Source organism: Eleutherodactylus coqui, chromosome 8 (assembly GCF_035609145.1).
Source record: "Eleutherodactylus coqui strain aEleCoq1 chromosome 8, aEleCoq1.hap1, whole genome shotgun sequence".
In the NCBI taxonomy this organism is placed as follows: Eukaryota; Metazoa; Chordata; class Amphibia; order Anura; family Eleutherodactylidae; genus Eleutherodactylus; species Eleutherodactylus coqui.
The window spans coordinates 145,317,993-145,339,109 of record NC_089844.1 but is presented as its reverse complement, the minus strand read 5'-3'; the positions used below and the strand labels follow the sequence as shown (position 1 = coordinate 145,339,109).

Here is a 21,117-nt window from a genome sequence, read left to right as displayed (position 1 = left end):
CGGAATTTCTGCAGCAAATCCGCCCCATGTGAACCCAGCCTAATAGCTTGCATCTCAGAAACTACTGATGAGTCTTTAATATTTATCTAATGCACTTTGCTGCCACCTAGTGGTTTTAAATCTCATCAGGGCGGCAGAGATGGCTTCATCTGATTGATTCACACTGGGAGTTTGTCATCTTAGTACAGAATAGTACTGCTAACTGGACTGCGGCTGTAATCACTATCATCAACTACAGTGGAATCAGCGTGGGAAACAAGATAATCATGTGTGTAGTCGGCGAGGTTTAGCAGTCAGAAGATGTGAGAGGAGAATACTACGCTGTCTGAGATGCATCTGCAGGGGATTATGGGAAATGTAGCTGAAGCAGTATACAGGAAGGTTGCAAATAGGATGTAAACTGCACAGGGGATTCCTCAGAATGAAGAGCAGAAAGTCAGGAGGAAAGATAATGGATGGACTTACTATAGTACAGTGTGATGATTTATGGTTATTTGGAAATTCGACTTTGGTCTTGGACAGCCCTTTAATTCTGAAATAATAGGGAGTTATGTCTTAGAGTGAATGGTAAATTATGGATTTATCTTGTTGCTTTTTGCTATTGTAGCTCATTGACTTCAATGGAGCTGAGGTGCAATACCTAACACAACCCATGAACAGGAGTGGCGCTATTTCTGAAAGAAAACAGCTATGGTTTTCTATTTCTGTACAACCCTTTTAATTTAGGTGGCTGCCTTGCTTTCGTGGAACACTGTTCTTTGACCCTCATGTCTTTTCTTTTGTTCTTTTCAGGGTAATACCATTAAACGAACAATTCTCTAGCATGAGTGATGAAACCAAAAGCATGGTGGCAAACTGGATTCTTCAACGTCTCCAAGATAAAAACCTCCAAGGTAAATGTTGTGGTGAATTACTATCTCCAAACGGCATGTTGTGTTAGTGGAACATTCACATATCAGCTATAGCGCACCTTCCAGACTCTTGGGCTAAACATTTTTGTTGGCATATCTTTGTGGTTGCGATCATTTGGAAGAGCTAAATGCAAAAAAATTCTAACTGTTTATATAAGTTGCTCACTGTTGGGTTTGATATCTTTCAGGATGTGTCAGAAGTTCAGATACAGCAGAAGAATGGAAGAACCGTGTGTGCATGCAATTCTTTAATGATATGGAAATGGAGACTGTGTTTCAGGTTTATCCAACTTTTAACGCAGTAAGTCATTCTGCTGTAATAATAATGGATTACAGACGGGGCAAATTTTACCTTGATTGTGATAGCATGGCTCAGAAAGTTCTCTTATCGTAACCCAATGAAAGCTAAAAGCGATTCAAAGTGTAAATAAACCTCCCTGATAGCACGGAATACTGTGATATCACATCGCACTATGGGTCAAGCTAAAGAGTAATCTATCTGTTAAGGGTGGGTTCACACGAGCGTGTATTTACAACATTGCATTCCCTATGGTGTGTGCACATGTCCGTACTTTTCAGGTGCGTGCCTGTAAAGATAGGACATGCGTCCACCATTGGGAATGCACGCATTGTTTTCAATGGAGCCGCGGCGGCTCCATTGAAAACAATCGTCTGCCGGCACCCTGCATTCTTTTTCAGGGAAGTGCTTTACATCTAAGCGCTTCCCTGAAAAAGAAACATTTTAGTGTTAAAAAAAACAAACAAAAAAAAACTTACCTCTCCACCGCTGCCGTGACCCCCTCGGGCATGAAGAACAGATCCTGCTGTGGCACCCCGTCAATGGATTTCAGGGAAAGGCTTTAAACATAAGCCCTTCCCTGAAAATCCAAGAAAAGTAGTGTTAAAAAAATAAAGTGTTGTCCCTGGCTCTGTAGTTCTCAGCTATCAGCAGCCGGGGATTTAAAATCCCCGCCTGCTAGTAGCTCTAATTGTGATTGGCTGAGCGCTTCAGCCAAGCAGAATCAGAGCTACCAGCAGGCGGGGATTTTAAATCTCCGGCTGCTGATAGCTGAGAACTATAGAGCCGGGGACAGCGCCAGAAGTCGCTGCTGAGCCCAGTGGCCGTCAATGGCTTTTCAGGGTAGGGCTTCGTAAGCCCTTCCCTGAAAAGCCATTTAAAATAGTGTAAAAAACAAAAAGGAAAACAATACTCACCTGCCGGGGCTCAGCCACAGATGTGGCAGATGTAGCAGCAGGGAATTCTTTTAACTAGCGGAGGTGAAGGAAACATCTGCGGCAGATGTGTTCTTCACGGCAGCGGCGGAGAGGTAAGGTTTTTTTTGTTTGTTTTTTTTTACACTAAAATGTTTCTTATTCGGGGAAGAGCTTATATGTAAAGCCCTTCCCTGAAAAAGAATGCAGGGGTGCCGGCAGACCATTGTTTTCAAGGGAGCCGCCGGCAGCAGCCGCGGCTCCATTGACAACAAGCACCCAGCTGTGTTCACACGTGTTTTTGCTCATACCTAGGTGCGCACCTAAGTACGGACCTAAGTACGCACAAAAACACGCTCGTGTGAACCCACCCTAAGATGAATATTAAAGGGGCAGTCTGCTTTGGATACCACCTATTTCGTTAGCGGGTCTTCAATTGATAAGCTGATCACAAATCCCTCATGGCTCGGTCAGACGAGCGGAGATCCGCGTGTTTTTCCACATGGAAAAAAAAATGCACCACGTATGCGGGCAAAAATCAGCACCTACCAAAGATAGAACATTTAGGCCCCCTGCACACGGGCGGAAATTCTGCAGTGGGATTTTCCGGAGAATTTCCACCCGTGGAAGCTGCCATAGGATTGCGTTAGAAAACGCAATCGTAGGCAGACGGACGGAATTTGTCTGCACGAAATCCCATGCAGAAAACAAATCACCCGCACAGAAATGTCACTCCCCGGACACCAGCCCATGAAAGATCCGGAGCCGTGGGAGCAGGTGAGTGCCGCGCTGGTCTCTGCAGGGGCTCTGGTTGGGTCCCGCTGTGAGAAATCTCGCAGACGGATTCGACCCGGCCGTCTGCAGGCGGCCATAGGTGGCAATGGACGTGGTCATGTGGATTTTTTCCCACACGCGGTGCGGATCTCCGCTTGTTTGACTGAGCCCTCAGTGATCAGCTGTAATCTTTGAAAAGGTTGTTCCCATCTTAGTCAAACATGGCTGTGATGGCAACACTGCTTCATGTGAGGGGGCTGGATGGTTGAGTTTACAGAAACAACCAAGTGGGGGCTGGGCTATACTGTCTGCATAACTCCCAAAGAAGTCAATGCGAGTTACACATACAGTATAACACAGCAAGCTACTTTGTTTCTATAACTTGGGAGTTAGAGGAACAGCATAGCTTGCTGCGCTATGCTGCTTGCATAACTCTCATTGACTTCTATGGGAGCTGTGGAAACTGCAATCTCCAGCCGCACTTGGCTGTTTCTGTGATCCAGCCAACCCCGACCATCTCGTACAGCTGGGCCAGGGGTGGTGAGGGCTAGAATAGAAAACATACCTTTCTGACTTTTATGGCATATCCATAGGGTCCTGAATATGGAATCACTCTCTATTTGGGCTGTGATTTCAGGCCCTATGCTGTCTATGTATTCCATGGACAGCAGATGGCCCCATTATAGCCTATAGGGCTTCGTGCATAAGCAGAGTGATGGCCCGTGTAAAAAAAAAATCGTTGCATGTCCTATTCTCGTCTGCTTTTATGGATGCGATTGGAACATGCAATGGGCACTGTCCATGTAGATCAGACAGTACACGGATGAGTGTCTGTTTGCTGTCTGATGCAAGTTTTGCCTGAGATTCTCGCAACTTACAATATGGCCGTGTGAATCCAGCCTTAGGGTGGTTTCACACGGTCATATGCGTTTTTCCGTGTGACTCAGCGCAACTTATTTGCGCTGTGAACCAGGCCTGGCGTATTTTGCAGTCCTTTTTGCGCTCGCAGGACATGTTCATCTGTGCACACGCCCCCATTTAAATGTCCTAATAAGTTCCAGATGTGTTCTTTATCTCATGGAATTGCGCAGCGTATTACGCACCTCACATAGACTTCTGTGGGGAACCTTGACAACAAACAAAAATAGAGCGCGTTCTACTCGTTTGTGTACGTGATAAAGGTGCAAGCAAAAAATGGAAATGTGCATGAATCCATTGAAATCAATGGGTTCTATTCTCTGCGTATTGCACACGTAAATTTTTGCACTCCCAAATTCAGCTGTGTGAAGGAGCCTTTAATGTGGAATAAAAATGCATTTAAATTGAATGAGTTAATTGAGAATATGACCGTTGAGTGCATTATTATACTTATAAGTGGGTCAGTGGGGTGGATATACATACATTTAGATCTGATGGATATCCGCAGAAAGGTTAAAAAACAATTAACTGCCCTACCCAATGGAACGGAAGCTAGGATAGGGGAGGTGGTGGACACCCGGGGCATACGAGACCTGGCGACTATACAGGGGACAGGAGGAATTCCCCCGGGCTCATGGATGCAATATTTGCAGGTTCGTAGCTACCTAGGAAAAGTGAGGCCGGAACGGGGGTGGAACCTAAACCTTACCCCGTTTGAGGAACTATGCAGCAGAGGGGAGGCGCCCAAGCATACCGTGTCAATGTTATATAGCCAGCTACTGGAGGAGAAGCTGGGTGGTCACACTCCCAGGTGGGTTGCCGCATGGGAGGAGGTCCTGGGTAGATCCTTTCCCGGAGAGCTCTGGAGCAGAGCCTTCCAGCACACCCATAAGATGTCGGTGGCAAGTAGGCTGCAGGAGCTGAACTTTAAGATTTTGTCAAGATGGTACATGACACCAGAGAGGCTCCACGCTCTATTCCCATTGGCTTCAAATATGTGCTGGCGATGCCACGGGGAAGTGGGCTTGATGCTACATATATGGTGGGAGTGCCCCATAATCAGACCCATCTGGCGAGACATGGGAAAATTATACGAGAGGGTGTGCAGGGAATCACTGACCCTGACACCTGAGGTGGCACTTCTATCCTTCCCCCCACTTGGCGCCCACTCACTCAAAAAAGGCCTGCTGAAATTTTTCATAATGGCCACGAGGCAAGTAATACCCAGATTCTGGAAAAAGGACACAGAAATCCCTAGATGCGCATGGGTTGGGGCTTTAGACGAGATCGAAAGATTAGAGAGAATAAGATCACAGGAAGATACAACCGGAGCCGAGAATTTCTACCGCACCTGGGCAATCTGGATAGACGCACGTAACTCTCCTCTAATCACCAGGTGGCTACAAGACGGTAACTGTGAGTAGCCAACTCATACCTCGAGTAGTGGGACAACCAAAAGGCACTAACCTGGACCCCCCCCCCTTCCCCGCCCTCCCCGTATATCATACCTCCCCTTGTCTGTCAACTATCAGAAGATAACGCACACATTATCATAATGTTTTTCTTGTCTTTTCTTTATTAGTTGCAACATTAAAGGAGATGTCCCGCGCCGAAACGGGTTTTTTTTTTTTTAAACCCCCCCCCCCCCCCCCGTTCGGCGCGAGACAACCCCGATGCAGGGGTTAAAAAAACAAACAGCACAGCGCTTACCTGAATCCCGGCGGTCCGGCGTCTTCATACTCACCTGCTGAAGATGGCCGCCGGGATCCTCTGTCTTCATGGACCGCAGGGCTTCTGTGCGGTCCATTGCCGATTCCAGCCTCCTGATTGGCTGGAATCGGCACGTGACGGGGCGGAGCTACACGGAGCTACACGGAGCCCCATAGAGAAGAGGAGAAGACCCGGACTGCGCAAGCGCGGCTAATTTGGCCATCGGAGGGCGAAAATTAGTCGGCACCATGGAGACGAGGACGCCAGCAACGGAGCAGGTAAGTATAAAACTTTTTATAACTTCTGTATGGCTCATAATTAATGCACAATGTACATTACAAAGTGCATTATTATGGCCATACAGAAGTGTATAGACCCACTTGCTGCCTCGGGACATCTCCTTTAAGCCGGTGATGTGAACATCACACCACTTTCATAATATGTTAACGTAATGTTATATATGCAACATAAAACCAATAAAAATATGTTGAAATAAAAAAAAAAAAACAATTAACTGCAAATATGATGTATCTTCACCTACCAGCTTTCAGTCATCAATGCACTGAGCACCATGCAGAAGGCGGATTATTTTGTCAGCTCAGACGTCATGCAAAATCTTACTAAAACAAATATTGTGTTGGATTCTCTGCGAGGACCGAACAACATGGTATCTATCAGAGAGATGTTCGAATTTATGATGCAGGCTAATGCACGTTATACAGAGGTAACACTTCTACTCTCATGTAATAATGTATCCTTAGAAACTTCATAATAAACGGCATCCGGAATAACGCTAAGATCTTTCCATTGTAGGGGAGCTCAAGAATGACATCCGAAGTGAGGGAGAAATGCATGATCACCTTCTTTACAATGTTTGTGTCAAATTTAAACTTAATGACCCAAGAACAGATTGCACAGTTCGGGTCTATATTTAAAATGTTCCTTCCCGGTACTAATGAGGATTGCGTGGATTTAATCCCCAATGACATGTCCTGCGATCTATATGCTACAATGTGAGTATTAGTCCATGTATATATATATATATACACATACTATGGTTCTTTAGTTTCAGATACACTCTTGCAATATGAGTACCACCAGGGTACACCATAAGGTGGATGATGCTACTTGGGATTCCTTCTCTTGGTGCCACTCTCTATGCTGCGCTATCAGACATTGTGCAAATAACCATATAAAACTGTACAAATATATCATATGGTGCCGAAATAACAATTACACGCTGTTGTCTAAATAATAACGCTATACGGTACTGCCACCACTATCCATTGCAAAGATAATGTACTGCATAGTGCATGAGTGGCATCATAGAGTGCTTAAACAATACTGACTTAGGCCCAATGTCCACGGGTGGATTTGACTTGTGGATCCGCAATTCAATGCGCCCATAGGGAAGCAGTGACGCCTGTAACTGAATTTAAGCATGCGGATTTAATTTGCGGACCGTTTGGTGCAGAAAACAGATCGTAGCACGCTCCATTTCAGTGCGGATTCCGTGCAGACGGGCTCAATAAAAGTCAATGGGTGCGGACCATCCACAGTGCACTGCGGATTTAAAGGTTAAAATCAATTAGGGAGATGGGGAAAAGGCTGGGAGGTGGAGTTGTGGATTTTTTTCCCATGTGGATGATCTGCAGTGCATCTGCGCGGAAAAACCATTACTCCCGCAAATGGTTTCTGTAGGTCTCCCTCTGCGGAAATCCGCATGTGAAATCTGATCCACCCGTGGACATGAGGCCATACAGTGACTAAATAGCGGCTCCATTCATACAGTAATGTAATACCTATGCTATATGATGTCATAAGAAAACAACATACAGTTACGATTAATAGCACTTACGTCACAGATGTCATAACTTCTGGAGGTGCTCCCCACAAGAGTGGTTGATGAACTCTATGCAACCAATACAGGTAATCTTGGAGGAAAAGAGCCAAGATTGGGGTAGAGGCAGCTGAATGTTGTTGGCCTATTGTCCCAATACCTGACCTGTATAATTCAGGCTTGACGTGCTAGTCCAAATAAGTGAACGAAACCAAAACGCATGAAAGATGTAAAATAGTAAATAAAATTGTACCGCTCATTGTTTATCTTGTTCCTCAGGTTTCCGGCATTCGGCAGTGTCATTGCAGACTTATCTGATGAAATTTGCAGTTCTATCGCACAAAAAATGTATACTATTCGCTTAGACAAAAAAAGTGGCTCCTCAGGTGACCGGATATAACTACTTATACTATAAGCTAAAATAGAAGAAAACATGTGATATTAATAGAGATGAGCGAACACCAAAATGTACGGGTGTTCGTTATTCGTAACGAACTTCCCGTGATGCTCGAGGGTTCGTTTCGAACAACGAACCCCATTGAAGTCAATGGGCGACCGGAACATTTTTGTATTTCGCCGATGCTCGCTAAGGTTTTCATGTGTGAAAATCTGGGCAATTCAGGAAAGTGATGGGAATGACACAGTGACGGATAGGGCAGGCGAGGGGCTACATGGTGGGCTGCATCTCAAGTTCACAGGTCCCACTATTAAGCCACAATAGCGGCAAGAGTGCCCCCCCCCCCCCCCCCCCACTGTCAGCATAAAGATCGTCCTCCTCTGGCACAGCTGTAACAGCTGTAGCAGAGAAGAACGATGTTTGCCCATTGAATTCAATGGAGCGGCAATACAGCCGACTCCACTGAATGCAATGGGCTGCCGGCGATCGCAGGATGAATGGTCGGAAAGGGGTTAAATATATAACCCCTTTCCTGCAATTCATCCAGAAATGTGTTACACTAAAAATATATACCGGCGTATAAGGCGACCGGGCGTATAAGACGACCCCCCAACTGTCACCTTATACGCCGGTAATACAGTGGAGCAAAGAATAAAAAGCATTACTTACGTTTTTAGATGATCTGCGGCGCTCCTGCAGGCTGTCACTCCCTCCTGGTCCACGGCAGACAAGCTTTCTCCACGAAAGACTTTAAATCCCTGCCTCCAGAAGCACATGTGCCTTCAGCCAATCACAGCCAATGACAATGATGTCATTGAATGGCTGTGATTGGCTGTGTTTCTGGAGGCGGGGATTTCAAGCCTTGAAATCCCCGCCTCCAGAAACACAGCCAATCACAGCCATTCAATGACATCATTGTCATTGGCTGTGATTGGCTGAAGGCACATGTGCTTCTGGAGGCAGGGATTTAAAGTCTTTCGTGGAGAAAGCAATACTCTGCCGTGGACCAGGAAGGAGTGACAGCCTGCAGGAGCGCCGCAGATCATCTAAAAACGTAAGTAATGCTTTTTATTCTTTGCTCCACTGTATTACCGGCGTATAAGGTGACAGTTGGGGGGTCGTCTTATACGCCCGGTCGCCTTATACGCCGGTATATATTTTTAGTGTAACACATTTCTGGATGAATTGCAGGAAAGGGGTTATATATTTAACCCCTTTCCGACCATTCATCCTGCGATCGCCGGCAGCCCATTGCATTCAGTGGAGTCGGCTGTATTGCCGGTTCCATTGAATTCAATGGGCAAACATCGTTCTTCTCTGCTACAGCTGTTACAGCTGTGCCAGAGAAGAAGGATTTGTCTTCTATATGTTCTCAATGGGGTCAGCGCTGCTGCCGCTGGCCCCATTGAGCGCATATAGAATGCATCCATAGCGAGCAGCGGGAGGGGCAGATTTCAATACTCGGGTGACACCTTATCTCCCCAGCCACTCACAGCAGGGGGGTGGTATAGGGCTTAAACGTTGCAGGGGGAAGTTGTAATGCCTTCCCTGTCTTTATATTGGCCAAAAAAAAGCGCTAACGTCTCAGGGAAGAAAGTTTAATTTACCAGAACACCGCATGGTGTTCGTTACGAATAACGAACATCCCGAACACCCTAATATTCGCACGAATAGCAAGCTCGGACGAACGCGTTCGCTCATCTCTAGATATTAACCATTTGCTTCATGGTCCTGTAGATACCTGTGGAAGCTTGTACACCGACAGCATGTCCTTTATGGGAGGATTCTATGGATTTGACAACTATATGTCATTCTATGATTTGCGAATGATTTACGGTAAATTGAATCCGGTAGGTTTACTGTCTAGCTTTACATATACAGAACATGCCTGAGGTCGTGGCCATTAGATTCTAACATTGGTCCTAAAATTGCTGCCAGCCTTGAACTGTAGCCTGCGAATAACTCAATGCTTTGAGAATCTAATTAAGTGTCTTAATATGAGTTGTAAGATGTTATTTTCTGATTCTCCTGTCCAATAGTTTGACATCCTCGAAATGTGCAATGGAAAACAATTGGCTGAAATATTAATCGGATTCACTGCAGATAATCTAATTCAAACATCCCAGGTTATGGTACAACTTAATGAACTTGACATGAAAAACCTCCGTGGTTTCATTGCTGAGTGTACAACACTGACAAAACAGGTATGATTGAATACATGTATACAATGGTCATAAGAGAAACGGCAGGGACATAGAGTCTTCTGGAAGAGCGGTCTTCTCAAAGGAGTAGCTGATATACATAGAAAGTAATGGAACTACAAACTTGTCACAGCAAACTCTGACCTTAGCGGGGTTGGTCTTCACAAAGAGGTGGTCTGTTGAGGAGGTTTAATGCATCGTATTGCCATTACTCCCCAGACTGGGAAATACCTGTTCCTCCCTTCCTTTGGAAGATATATCATAGCATACGGCATAAGAAAAAGGAGAAATCCAGCATTCAGTGGTCTAAACTTTAAAACTTGTGTTTTTTCTTAAAGGTTTCCATAAAATCCATCCTATGATCCAGACACACATTTCAGAGCAGCCTTAGTTATTGCATACAGTTGGGCTCTTATCACTCCTGTGTATATTGTACTGTCTAGCACTTGCACACACTAATTGGATAAGCTGGACTAAACATCTTTTGTATAGAATGTATCATATTATCTTTCTGTTTTCATCCCTAGCAAAACGTGAAACTAAATCCCACAAGCACACTTCTATTAGCTGACGTTCTCACAAGTAAGCTACCTGGTGATCTGAGAACTGCTGACGACTACAAGTTCTGGTTTAACGATAACGCTCCAGTATATATATCCGGTATTTCTCCGGAATTTTTTAACAGCCTGTCAGTCGGTGACTGCGAGTCTCAAAAATACCTGTAAGTTTTTGTCCCTATTTACTAAGTCCATTCTGTTGTAAAGAATAGCCCAAAGCAGGGCTCATCCATGCTAAGGCTACATGCACACGGCTGAATAATACGTTGTGCCCAAGATTCTCAGGTGTAACTTGCATCAGTCTGCACACGGACATCCCGCCTGTGTGCTGTCCGATGTGCTGAACGCCGCACATTGCCATGTACTATTCTTGACCGAAAATCAGACGAGAATTCGGCATGTTGTGATTTATTCATTTTTTTACTCAAGCTATTCATCCGAGTAAAAAAAACATGTGCAAACATCAATTCAAATGAATGGGTGCTATTTCCATCCAATTGTCAGGCCGAAATATCGCTTCAAAAGCGGACTGAAAAACTGTGTGCATAGAGACTAAGGATACGCACTTTTCCTTGTGTAGGGTTGCAGGTTGCTCTGAAAACTTCGACATACTGAGTGAGGAGCTAAAGACGGCCATAAGTCAAGAAATCAGAAAGTTTAACTTGGATCAGAAAAACACTAAAGGTAATATATTAACATCACACCAATCTTAAGTATTATGCCATTGGAACTGGCTGTTTCCCCTGAATCCCATTGGTTTTTGACCAGGTGTTACAAAACTACAACTCCCGGCCGGCCCTGAGACGCTACGGATGTCCGGGTATGCTGGGAGTTGTAGTTTTGCCACAGCCACTGATTGGAGACCACTGGTTTAGGCCAATGTACCCACAAATGTAATAAGAAGTCAAAGAATTGTCAACTCCATCTATATTTGACCTAAAATCAGCTATTTTCCAATACTCCAGGGGGCAGGGCATTGGATTGGGATCGATGGCATGCCATCTACCCTGTTTCCCTGATAATAAGACATACCCTGAAAGTAAGATTTTCCAGAATTTTTGAGGACGCAAAATGATTTTTCAGGCTTTTTGAGGAGGCTTGAAATATAAGCCCTACTCCATTATTAAGCCCTGCTAACAGTTAAAAAAGTCAATTTAAATAGTGTCCAGACAGCTATACATGTAAAAAAGTTACACCTTTTTGAACAAAAATTAATATAAGACACTGTCTTATTTTTGGGAAAACACGGTATGTTATCATTTATAAATTTCCTGCCACTTAGAGTTTTTTTGAAATGACATTTTCCAGGATCTGCTTGTGGCATGGAATCTGGAAACAGCAGTGAATTCGTGAACTATTGGTATGGAGCATTTAGACCGTTTGCATCACTTGCCGAATATATGGAAGTAAATCCTGAATTCAATGCGGTAAATACCCTTCCATTTATGTCATGTATAAAATATAAAGATGACTGTGGTCCATCACAGAGCTCCCCTCTACTGTACAGAGAGCTGTACTCTGGATACTAGACCGCTTTGCATGCGGCTATAAAGAATTTCAATGAAGCTCAATGTCAGATTACAATCCTGTATTTTGCATAATTTGTTCTCTAGACTCAGGCTATCGATTCCCTCACTGGTGCCCAATGTGCACAACTTGTTACTCAAACGGGAGCGCTGGCGGACAGCACGAAAATGGAGGACATCTGTATGCGCATTACTGCAAAAGACAAAATGGGAGACTTTTTGGGCCAAATAAAAGGATTCATTACGGTAGGTTTTCCTGAAACATAAGAAATCTGTTAAAGAAGTGACTGATAAATACTGCAGAACTAACCATAGAAAGTTGATTAAAGTGTTCTGATTATGTGATAGGTTTCAATGGGAATTTAGAATTAAAGGGGTTGTTCGCATTGCACTATCCTTTTTTGTTAATGGGGCCACTTGACAATAAAGTGATCACAATGTGTCTGAAGGGAGAACCTAGCAGCAAATGTTCAATTTCCCTGCAGCGCCACCACAGGGCATCTAAAGGACTGCATGATACCCATTGAAATCAGTGTAATTTCCGTGGGCTACTGACTATAGTAGAGGAAGGTTATGAAGCTCCATAGTGACCCACATGTGAGAGCAGGTGAGAGGACAACACTGTCATATTTTTTTATTAGTTTATTCACTATATGCACTTTTATTGTATTGCAGGCCCAAGGGTTTATCATTTCGGAGGGATCTTTGAAAGTGGTGTTACGTTATGCATTGAAGGTGTACTCTGCATTCTTCAATACTTTATCACTAGAGCAATGGAGTCTTTTTTTGGGCAACGTGGAGTTCTGCTTACCTTTCATCACTAGAGAGCAACTATTTGGTATTCCTTTCCCACTGTCCTGTGACATTTATCAGACCATGTGAGTTAATATAACGTAATTACATGTTGATTGTATGAGGACAACTGACACAGACTTGATATCAAACGAGTGTCATTGTGCTGGTTCTCTACTACTTTCCACCTAGAAACAGCGCCACTCTTCCCCAAAGTCCGTATCAGGTATCGAAAATGAACCTCATTTAAGGGAATGGAGTTGAGCTGAAATACTGGACACATCCTGTTGAGAAAGGTGGCGCTGTTTCTGAAAAGAAAAAATAGCTTTTATTTCTTATTTCACACAGCCCCTTTAAGGATAACATGGCTGCTGTAGCTGCATTTGACTTCATATGTCTGGAAATCGCCATTAAAAACATCCGATATAGAGTCAAACGGAACAATTTTGAAATTAAGCCTTTGGAAATATAGCCAACTTTAGACGCCAAACTTGACTAGCTGCTTTGTAACAAGTATTGACGCCCATCGGGTAATGGGTTTTGTTTTTTTTTGCAGAGTAAAGTCTTTAGATAATGTATATAATAAAATGACAGAAGAAACCAGAATGGATTCAGCCGCATTTATGGCACGTCAGTTAGATAATACTCCTGCGCAAAATGGTAAGTCTGCGGTGGGCAGACGGGAGAGAGAGAGGGAGAGGGTCCTACATGACATACATAACTGATGGAAGTGATATTTTTCAGGTGTACGTTGCGGGCTGCCAACAGACAGCACTTTACAGTGGTTACAAAACAACGTTGCTCAGTTTGCAGTATTTGTAGACACAAATGCATTCATAACATGGAACTGGCTCTTTTCATCTGTAAGTACATTCTGTCAGCTCCCAGTCCACCTACCTCTCCTTTTCACAGGTTCATTCTCTAGATGTTCCAAGTGTCTTTTGTATTATTTTAGCGTAATGCCTTAAACAGTCTCGGCCCCAACCAGATAGGAACATTCACTGCACAGAACACTATGGACAATGAAGCTATGTGTCAAGTGGCGGCCAGAATGAAGGATTTCAACTCTGAAGATATGGCGAAATTCATTAACTCTTTCAATACAGCCAACCAGGTAAAGTAGATCTTTATTATAACTGAAAACTTTGAGGAACCGTTCCTGGTCAATTTTTTTCAGTTGACCCAACCTATTTCCTTGCAGTGTTTTACAAGGCGATGTATCTTCTCACACTATCCTGTTGTCTTGTAGACCAATAAAATGTCTATGGAGAAAGTAATTGCTGCCACTATGCTGAGCACGATCATCGATAAGACAATGCCTGACACCGCCAAATACAGCACCTCAAGTGAATGGGATATGTATTTCCAGCAGCTGCAGTATTTCATGTACTGCTTCAAACCTGAGATGCTTAAGATGATTTTGGCTTCTGCTGATTGCAATTGCTACGTTGCGGCGTAAGTACTGTAATACCTGCTCATGGGGGACAAGGAATGATATATCTTGGTGGTTGGAGTGTGAATTGACATTCTATTAACCGATTAACCCAATGACACTATTGGGCAGCTAAAGAGTAAAGAATTTGTAGTGTAGACCTAGCCCAAGGAGAACAGGGGAAGCCATAGGGGCAACTTACATAAGCATGGCTATATTTCCCCCAAACTGTATAAATCAATATTAATTAGGATTTCTCATTCTAGAGTGGTATAAAATGGTGGACTACTGGGCTGCTTGAACAAGCTTTCCAATGATAGATAGATACTGGCGTAACTATAGGGGTCGCAAGTGTGAGCGGGCCCCCAAGCCAACGGGGCCACAGACCCCTCTGACCAAGCTGTGCTCACTGACCACACAGCTGTGATCCGGTCCTCCACATGGCGTGGGTAGTATATCCTGCTTGGTTATACATAGCGCTTCCTCCTCGTCCGCGGCTGAGACTCCTCCCCTCTGATGGGGAGTAAGCGCTGTGTTATGAGGCAGGAGATGCCGCCCGCCCCGTGCGGAGGACCGGATGATTGTATGAACTGTGCGGTCAGTAAAATATAATTGTTTCTATTGTGCCCAGCAGTCACCATGGTCTGATCTGTGAGCGCCGCACTGCAAAACCCCCGGCGGAGCTCACATGCAATGTAACAGACAGTGTGGCATGAGAGGTGGCAGGGGGACTGGAGAACCAGGGAGGGGCAACCTGTGTGATAGAGGGGGGAATTGTAAGGGGCGTTCTGTGTGATGGGGGAGGGGAAGTACTATAAGGCCGCTCTCACGCACAGCGCTTTTAACAGCGTTTACCGCAACGTTTCAAATGCCACGCTAAACGCCGTAAAACTCTCCCATTGATTGCGAGGGGGCCTCACAGACTAGTTTTTTAATTCAACGCTTTTTTAACGCCACGCTTTTCAAGCGCTGTTGGCTCTATTTACACGGGTTGTAGTGCTTTTAAACGCAGCTCATCATCTGTATTTGAAACGCGTGTTTTACCGCCGCTGTGTGTGGGAGTGGCTTCAGGGCGCATTCCTGTTTTTCTGCATTAAAAAATCCACGCCAAAATCTGTGTCATTTTCATGTCAAACGCCGTACCGTTTAGACGCAATTTAACCCGGATTTTGGTGCAGATCCACAGCTGATTTAACCTTTTCAGTAGACGACTGCTGGGGATCCCCACCAAAATGTTCATTAATTTCACGCAGAAAACATGCCCCTTTTCTGCTACTTGTGAACGCCCCCCCTTGCCAGTTTTACACGGGCGATTGCGATATTGCTGCAAGCATTCAGGTCACCTGTGACTTTTGTCACTGCCATCATTTAGTGTATCAGTGTTAGGCCACTCTCACACATCCGTTTTTTAACGCGACTACCACGGTGTTTTGAACGCCGTGGTAATCGCGGTATAACACTCCCATTGATTTCAATAGGGCCTCGCAGTCTTGCGCTCGAATGCGGGGCGCTTTCTAGTGCCTCGATTTTTGAGTGCTGTCTGCTCTATTTTACCACGATTAACGCACCTCATCACCCATCGCAATGATGAAATGCATTAAAAACCGCTGTCGGATGCAGTAACCTGCGTCCGAGAACGACAGTAAAATCGTGGCAAAATGACGCAATTCAAATCGCAGCGTTTTGCTGGCCTTGTGTGTGAGACTGGCTTAACGGTACAGGCACAAGTCACAGAATGTGCCGAATGTGCACATCATGGTGAGGATTTTGTCGGGGATTTTGGTATGGAAAGGCTGCCGATTTTCTGCAGATTTGATCGTTTGCACTGAAAAGGGCAAAATCAGTAGGGAGCATCCACACCCTAAATCCGCACTGCGTGTGGATGAGATTTTATGGAAGCTCATCCACACAACTCGTACTATGATATCTGTGCACTTCCGCTACCTATGAACATACTGCTGTAGTACTCATGGTGGGTATGGATCGTTTTACTAATTACTGTGTCTGCAATTTTTTCTTTGCTTTATAATTCCTATTTTTATTTTTCATCCTTAGTGTAAAAGCCCTCAGTGACGAATATAACACATTTACTGATGAAACCAGAGCAGGCCTTGCCACAGAGTTACTAGACTTCCTCAACAGACAGCCATCAGATGCAGGTAAGGTCTGTGTAGACTGTAATATAGCAGCTAGGCTTTCGTTCATCGGATTTAATATGCCGCCTTAGCCCTGTACCAAAATCTTCTATCCAAGGTGAGGAGGCTAGTTGTTGCCCCTGTACCCCACACACATGCCCCCCGGCCTCCACACCCTTCAGCGATGCATTAAACTTCACGTATAGAATATATCTATCTACTGATACCAATGTGTCAGAACATAAAATAACAAACTATCCCACATTTACAGCTCCCTGCCCCGTGAGTGGAGAAAACAGCCTGCAATCCTCTGGAAGGCTTTTTGGATCATTCATAAACACAATAACTGTTGAAAATGTAATTGCAGGATTACGTTTACGTGATGGCGAAGCGGTAAGTGTACTTTTTAGTAATTTTTATTTTGTAGTAAGTATAGAAATTGTTTCTAGTATCCATTTAGAGAGGAATTATTCAGGTTTAGACCTACATGTCTGCAGCGCCACACCTGTCCATGGGTTGTGTCTGGTATTGCAGCTCCGCTTTATGTAAGTGAATAGTGTTGAGCTGAAGTAGCGCATACAACTGTATTTGGCGCTGTTTTTGGAGGAAGGAGCGATGTTTTAGTAATCTTGGACCACCACTTTAAAAGAGCACAGTTTTGGCGCACAAATAATGCAGCGATGGAGTTTAATCTAGTCTCCTATTGAGATAGAGCAGTAGGGGGAGGCTCCTGCTGCAGCCAGTTGAGAACAAGGAGGGGAACAGGGCTGAACTTCTGAAGAATTTCTAAAGCTGTTTTTTGACGGATTCATTAGCGCTCATAAAATCATTAAAAAAATAAAAGTGGATGATAATCGTTCAGTTTACACGTGAGCCACCGGCCGAACGACGAACGACAATTGTGAGGGTCTCTCTTATTGTCCACTTCAGCCGGCACAAAAATGTGAGATAAGGAACGATTAGGGTGCGTTCACACTGGTGAGAAAATTGCGCAATTTTTCCCTGATGCGATAGCCAGTAAAAAACAGATTAGGAAACCAATGATTTACAACGATTTCCTTCCTATTATTGGTGTTTTCACTGATGCGATGTTGAGAGACAAAAAAAATCGTAGCATGCTCTTTCTTTCTGAAATGTGCGGGTTTTTATTTTTTTTTGTTTCCCTATGGGGCCGTCTTTTTATCGCATTGCAACGCAGCAAACGCGCGTTGCGATGCAAATTTAACACTAAAAAGTCACACTGACTTTTGCCATAACAAATATTTGAAATGTTATCGGGGGCGGCAGCGATGCGAGATTATTCTAAAGAAAAGACGCGATTTTGCAGCAATTTTCTTGCGGCAAAAGTGTGATTGCCTGTGTGAATGAGAACTGCACGGTTCTCAATAAGCATCATTCTCATAAGTTCAGTCTGAACAGGCTGCCCGGGCACAAACGAGCTGGTGATGATGTCACCAGCTCGCACGCTCGGGTAAACGAGAATCTTGAGATTCTTGTTCTGTCTAAAAGGGCCATAAGGGTATATTCACACGGGGCAAAAATGCTGCGCCACTTCCGATCACCTGACCTTGGCACTGCACTCACTGCATGCTGACGGGTACTAGGAGAAAGGCTGCGCTGATAGTGTGAAAAAATGCGAGTTAAGAGGAGTGCTGTGTCTGCCGATTCTGACTCTGCTGTGGATACAGAAACTGCTGCAGAATTTGCCACTGCAGTAATTCCGCACTAGTTCTGCCCCGTGCGAATGTATTCTTTTTTTCTCATAGTTTAATTGAAAAATGATCCGTATAGAAGGAAGAAAAAAAGAGAGCAGAGGTAGTACTACATGTGCATTACCAGTTTCTAGCACTAGGTGGTAGCAAATTGCCAATTGCTCACCTTTGCTACCGTAGTTGTGCTTCCAATGAGAGGCTGTAGAGTGAATGCAGGAAACCTGAGCAAAAAGATAGGGATTGGGTAGCGTTACTCCGGTGCGCTATGCTAAAACACACACTGACTTTATTTACATTGACCAAATTGACGCCTTTCGCCCCCAACCCGGAGCTTCTCCATATTCAACTGCCATACAGAAAACTCAGTCCTCAGGGCCCCCAACAGGTCATGTTTTCAGGATATCCTAGAGCATAAACACCTGTGGCAATGTCTGAGGCACCGACAAATAATTCCATCACCTATTGGGGGGGGAGGTGGGCGTAAGAACTAGAGTTTTGGGAACACTTTTGAGGCCGATGTCACATGGGCGAATTTGCGCAGCGTATTGTGCACGCAATAACGCAGTGAATAGAAGCCATTGGTTTCAATGGGTTAGTTCACATGAGAGTATTTTGTGCGCACTCTTTGTTCACACAAAATCCCACGCAGCCTATTCTGATTTCGTACGTCTTGCGCATGAACATAGCACGTATTTAACTAATTCAAGCATTGGATTCCAATGTATTCATTCAGATGAGTGATTTTTATGCACGTAAAAAAAAATCGTGACTATAGGACATCGGCGACCGATTTTATACGGTGAAAATATAGGTCTTCCCCTATCTTTCGACAAGATACGCTGGAGACTCCCGTAGACTTCTATGGGAGCTGGGGAAAAAAGGGAGGGGGAGGGAGTTTAGCTGCGTCCAGCATTGGGACAAGAAGTCAGCTGCCTCTATTTGAGCATCCGCAGTCATTCCGAGAATTTCTGCCGACCGAGGGATTTCTGCGCTGCAGAATACCTTTTTACCGACAGGCTGCTGCGGCCCGTGTGAATGGATGAGAAAACACTAATTTAGTTTGGGACTTGATTGCGTCTTTCTTCCTTTCATGCGATTTTTTTTGCAGCTATCGGTCGAGCGTTAAAACAGATATGGTCGTGTGAAAGAGGCCTAAGTCTGCGGCATGTCAATTAGTCGCAGCAAATTCTGCCCCGTGTGGAGATCGGCTAAATGCTGACATTTTACGAAACACCCGCTTCCGTCATGAAACATTTAGTTTTCCTGTCAGTTTGTGTCATGTTAATGAAGCCATTTCACTACAGTGCGCTGCTTTCTTATCAGGAATAGGCCGTCTGCTCCCTATCTTTTTGTCCCTATAGGTCTATTGCTTATTCTTGGGAACATGTGTCATTGCGTCGCTGATGCCGGGGATTTTCTCACGCTATAAAGTCGCGTAATTTTATAGCAAGAAAGTTAATAGGACTTTCTAATGTTAAAATCACATCGCACGAAAATCGCAAGTTCGTGCTGTGCGGTGCGATAAACAAGAACGCTCCATAGGAAAACACAGGCTACAAAACATAGCAAGTATGCATAAAGCATACCGTGATTTTGTTTTCTCGCAATGTAGCAGCTTACAAAATATCGCTCATGTGAAAAAAACATTTGGAAAACATGCACTTTGTAGCGATGTCGCCTGTATGAAACTGGCCAATGGCTCCTTCACACTGGCGATCGCGATATCACCGCGACAAAACTGCAACAAAAATGCTGCTTTTTTCCCATGATTTTTGAGCATCAGCGCTGCTTTTTCTCGCAAAAATATTACTGCCACTTGTGATTTTCTCGTGTGTTTTTTCCCACGATTTTCCCACGATTTTTAATGCAAAAGTTAACAGGACTTTCTAATGTTAAAAACACATCACATCGCGCAAAAGATGCAAGTTTGTGCTTTGCGATGCGATAAAAAAGAGGCCCCATAGGGAAACATGGGAGATAAAAAAAAACGCAAAATGTAGAAAAATAGGACATGCCATGATTTTTTTTTCATTGCAACGTCGCATGAGTGAAAACATCGCAAATGTGAAGGAAACCATTGAAAATCCTTGGTTTCATAATTCTGCATTTTCACTCGCCCCTGTGGGTGATTTTATCACCAGTGTGCAGGCGCCCTAAGGCCCCCTTCACACATGGCAGAGTTGTTGTGGGCATTCTGCAACGGAATACCCACAGCAATTCCACAAGAATTCTGCGGTGGGAAAATCCACATGTAAATGGTGCGGAGTTGGTTCTGTTTTTACTTGTAGAAAAGCTATGGCGTCCCACACTCGTATTTCAAGGGCTGAATTGCGCAGAGCGATTCTGCAGCGTGTCTATTTATGTCTCTTTAACCCTTTCCAATCCACTGTCTGACCTCTGAAGACATTATGATTTAGGGCTGTACAGCTTCGATGTTGGAAGACGTCCGTCGGGGCTCTCTTACTGTATATTGCCAGCCTCTCTGCTGTCAGAGCCTATCCAATGTGTCACCTCATGCAGTAATGGCTTTAGCCAGCATATAGTGCCATTGTATAATGGAAGAAAAAAGTAAACCCCTAGGAAAACCAGGATACAAATTGGATTGGAAAGGGTTAAGGCAGGTAGTAACTACTAGTAGACGGAGGTCTCATCTATGATTGATTAATAATCCTTTCTGCATAGGTAGAGGGAAGGCTGAAAAGGACAGGGGTCTTCTCTCCTATAAGGCTGTCTGTCCACGGGCGAGTTTGCATTGCGTTCCCCGCGGCGATAATCCAGCCGCGGGGAATGCGGTGAAAGCTCTCCATAGCAACACTATGGAGAGTGCAGCCGCCCCGTCCACGAGCGGAGAATCATTGCGATTCTCTGCTTGTGGCAAGCAATTCGCAGCATGTGATTCCCCGCAGTCAGCCTATCTTTCAGATCCGTGTGCCGGCTCCTGCATCTCCGCCGTGGGATACTGCTACGCCCGTGGACACGTAGCCTAAAGGATGGGGACAG

At 44.5% G+C, this 21,117-nt stretch overlaps 1 protein-coding gene across 4 annotated transcripts in view; it reads left to right on the top strand.

Annotated features, from left to right (window-relative positions):
* LOC136576959 (uncharacterized) overlaps positions 1 to 21,117 on the top strand; it is a 93,921-nt gene that overhangs the window by 36,757 nt on the left and 36,047 nt on the right. For all 4 annotated transcript variants that reach the window (XM_066576626.1, XM_066576625.1, XM_066576628.1 and 1 more), the window contains 18 exons: positions 793 to 893; positions 1,100 to 1,212; positions 6,070 to 6,249; positions 6,339 to 6,538; positions 7,645 to 7,751; positions 9,500 to 9,612; positions 9,802 to 9,966; positions 10,491 to 10,684; positions 11,101 to 11,204; positions 11,829 to 11,947; positions 12,134 to 12,292; positions 12,722 to 12,924; positions 13,395 to 13,498; positions 13,583 to 13,701; positions 13,794 to 13,952; positions 14,088 to 14,293; positions 16,326 to 16,429; positions 16,677 to 16,798. In XM_066576626.1, the coding sequence (XP_066432723.1) occupies positions 793 to 893; positions 1,100 to 1,212; positions 6,070 to 6,249; positions 6,339 to 6,538; positions 7,645 to 7,751; positions 9,500 to 9,612; positions 9,802 to 9,966; positions 10,491 to 10,684; positions 11,101 to 11,204; positions 11,829 to 11,947; positions 12,134 to 12,292; positions 12,722 to 12,924; positions 13,395 to 13,498; positions 13,583 to 13,701; positions 13,794 to 13,952; positions 14,088 to 14,293; positions 16,326 to 16,429; positions 16,677 to 16,798 (2,572 nt within the window). The remainder of the gene's footprint in view (positions 1 to 792; positions 894 to 1,099; positions 1,213 to 6,069; positions 6,250 to 6,338; positions 6,539 to 7,644; positions 7,752 to 9,499; positions 9,613 to 9,801; positions 9,967 to 10,490; positions 10,685 to 11,100; positions 11,205 to 11,828; positions 11,948 to 12,133; positions 12,293 to 12,721; positions 12,925 to 13,394; positions 13,499 to 13,582; positions 13,702 to 13,793; positions 13,953 to 14,087; positions 14,294 to 16,325; positions 16,430 to 16,676; positions 16,799 to 21,117) is intronic.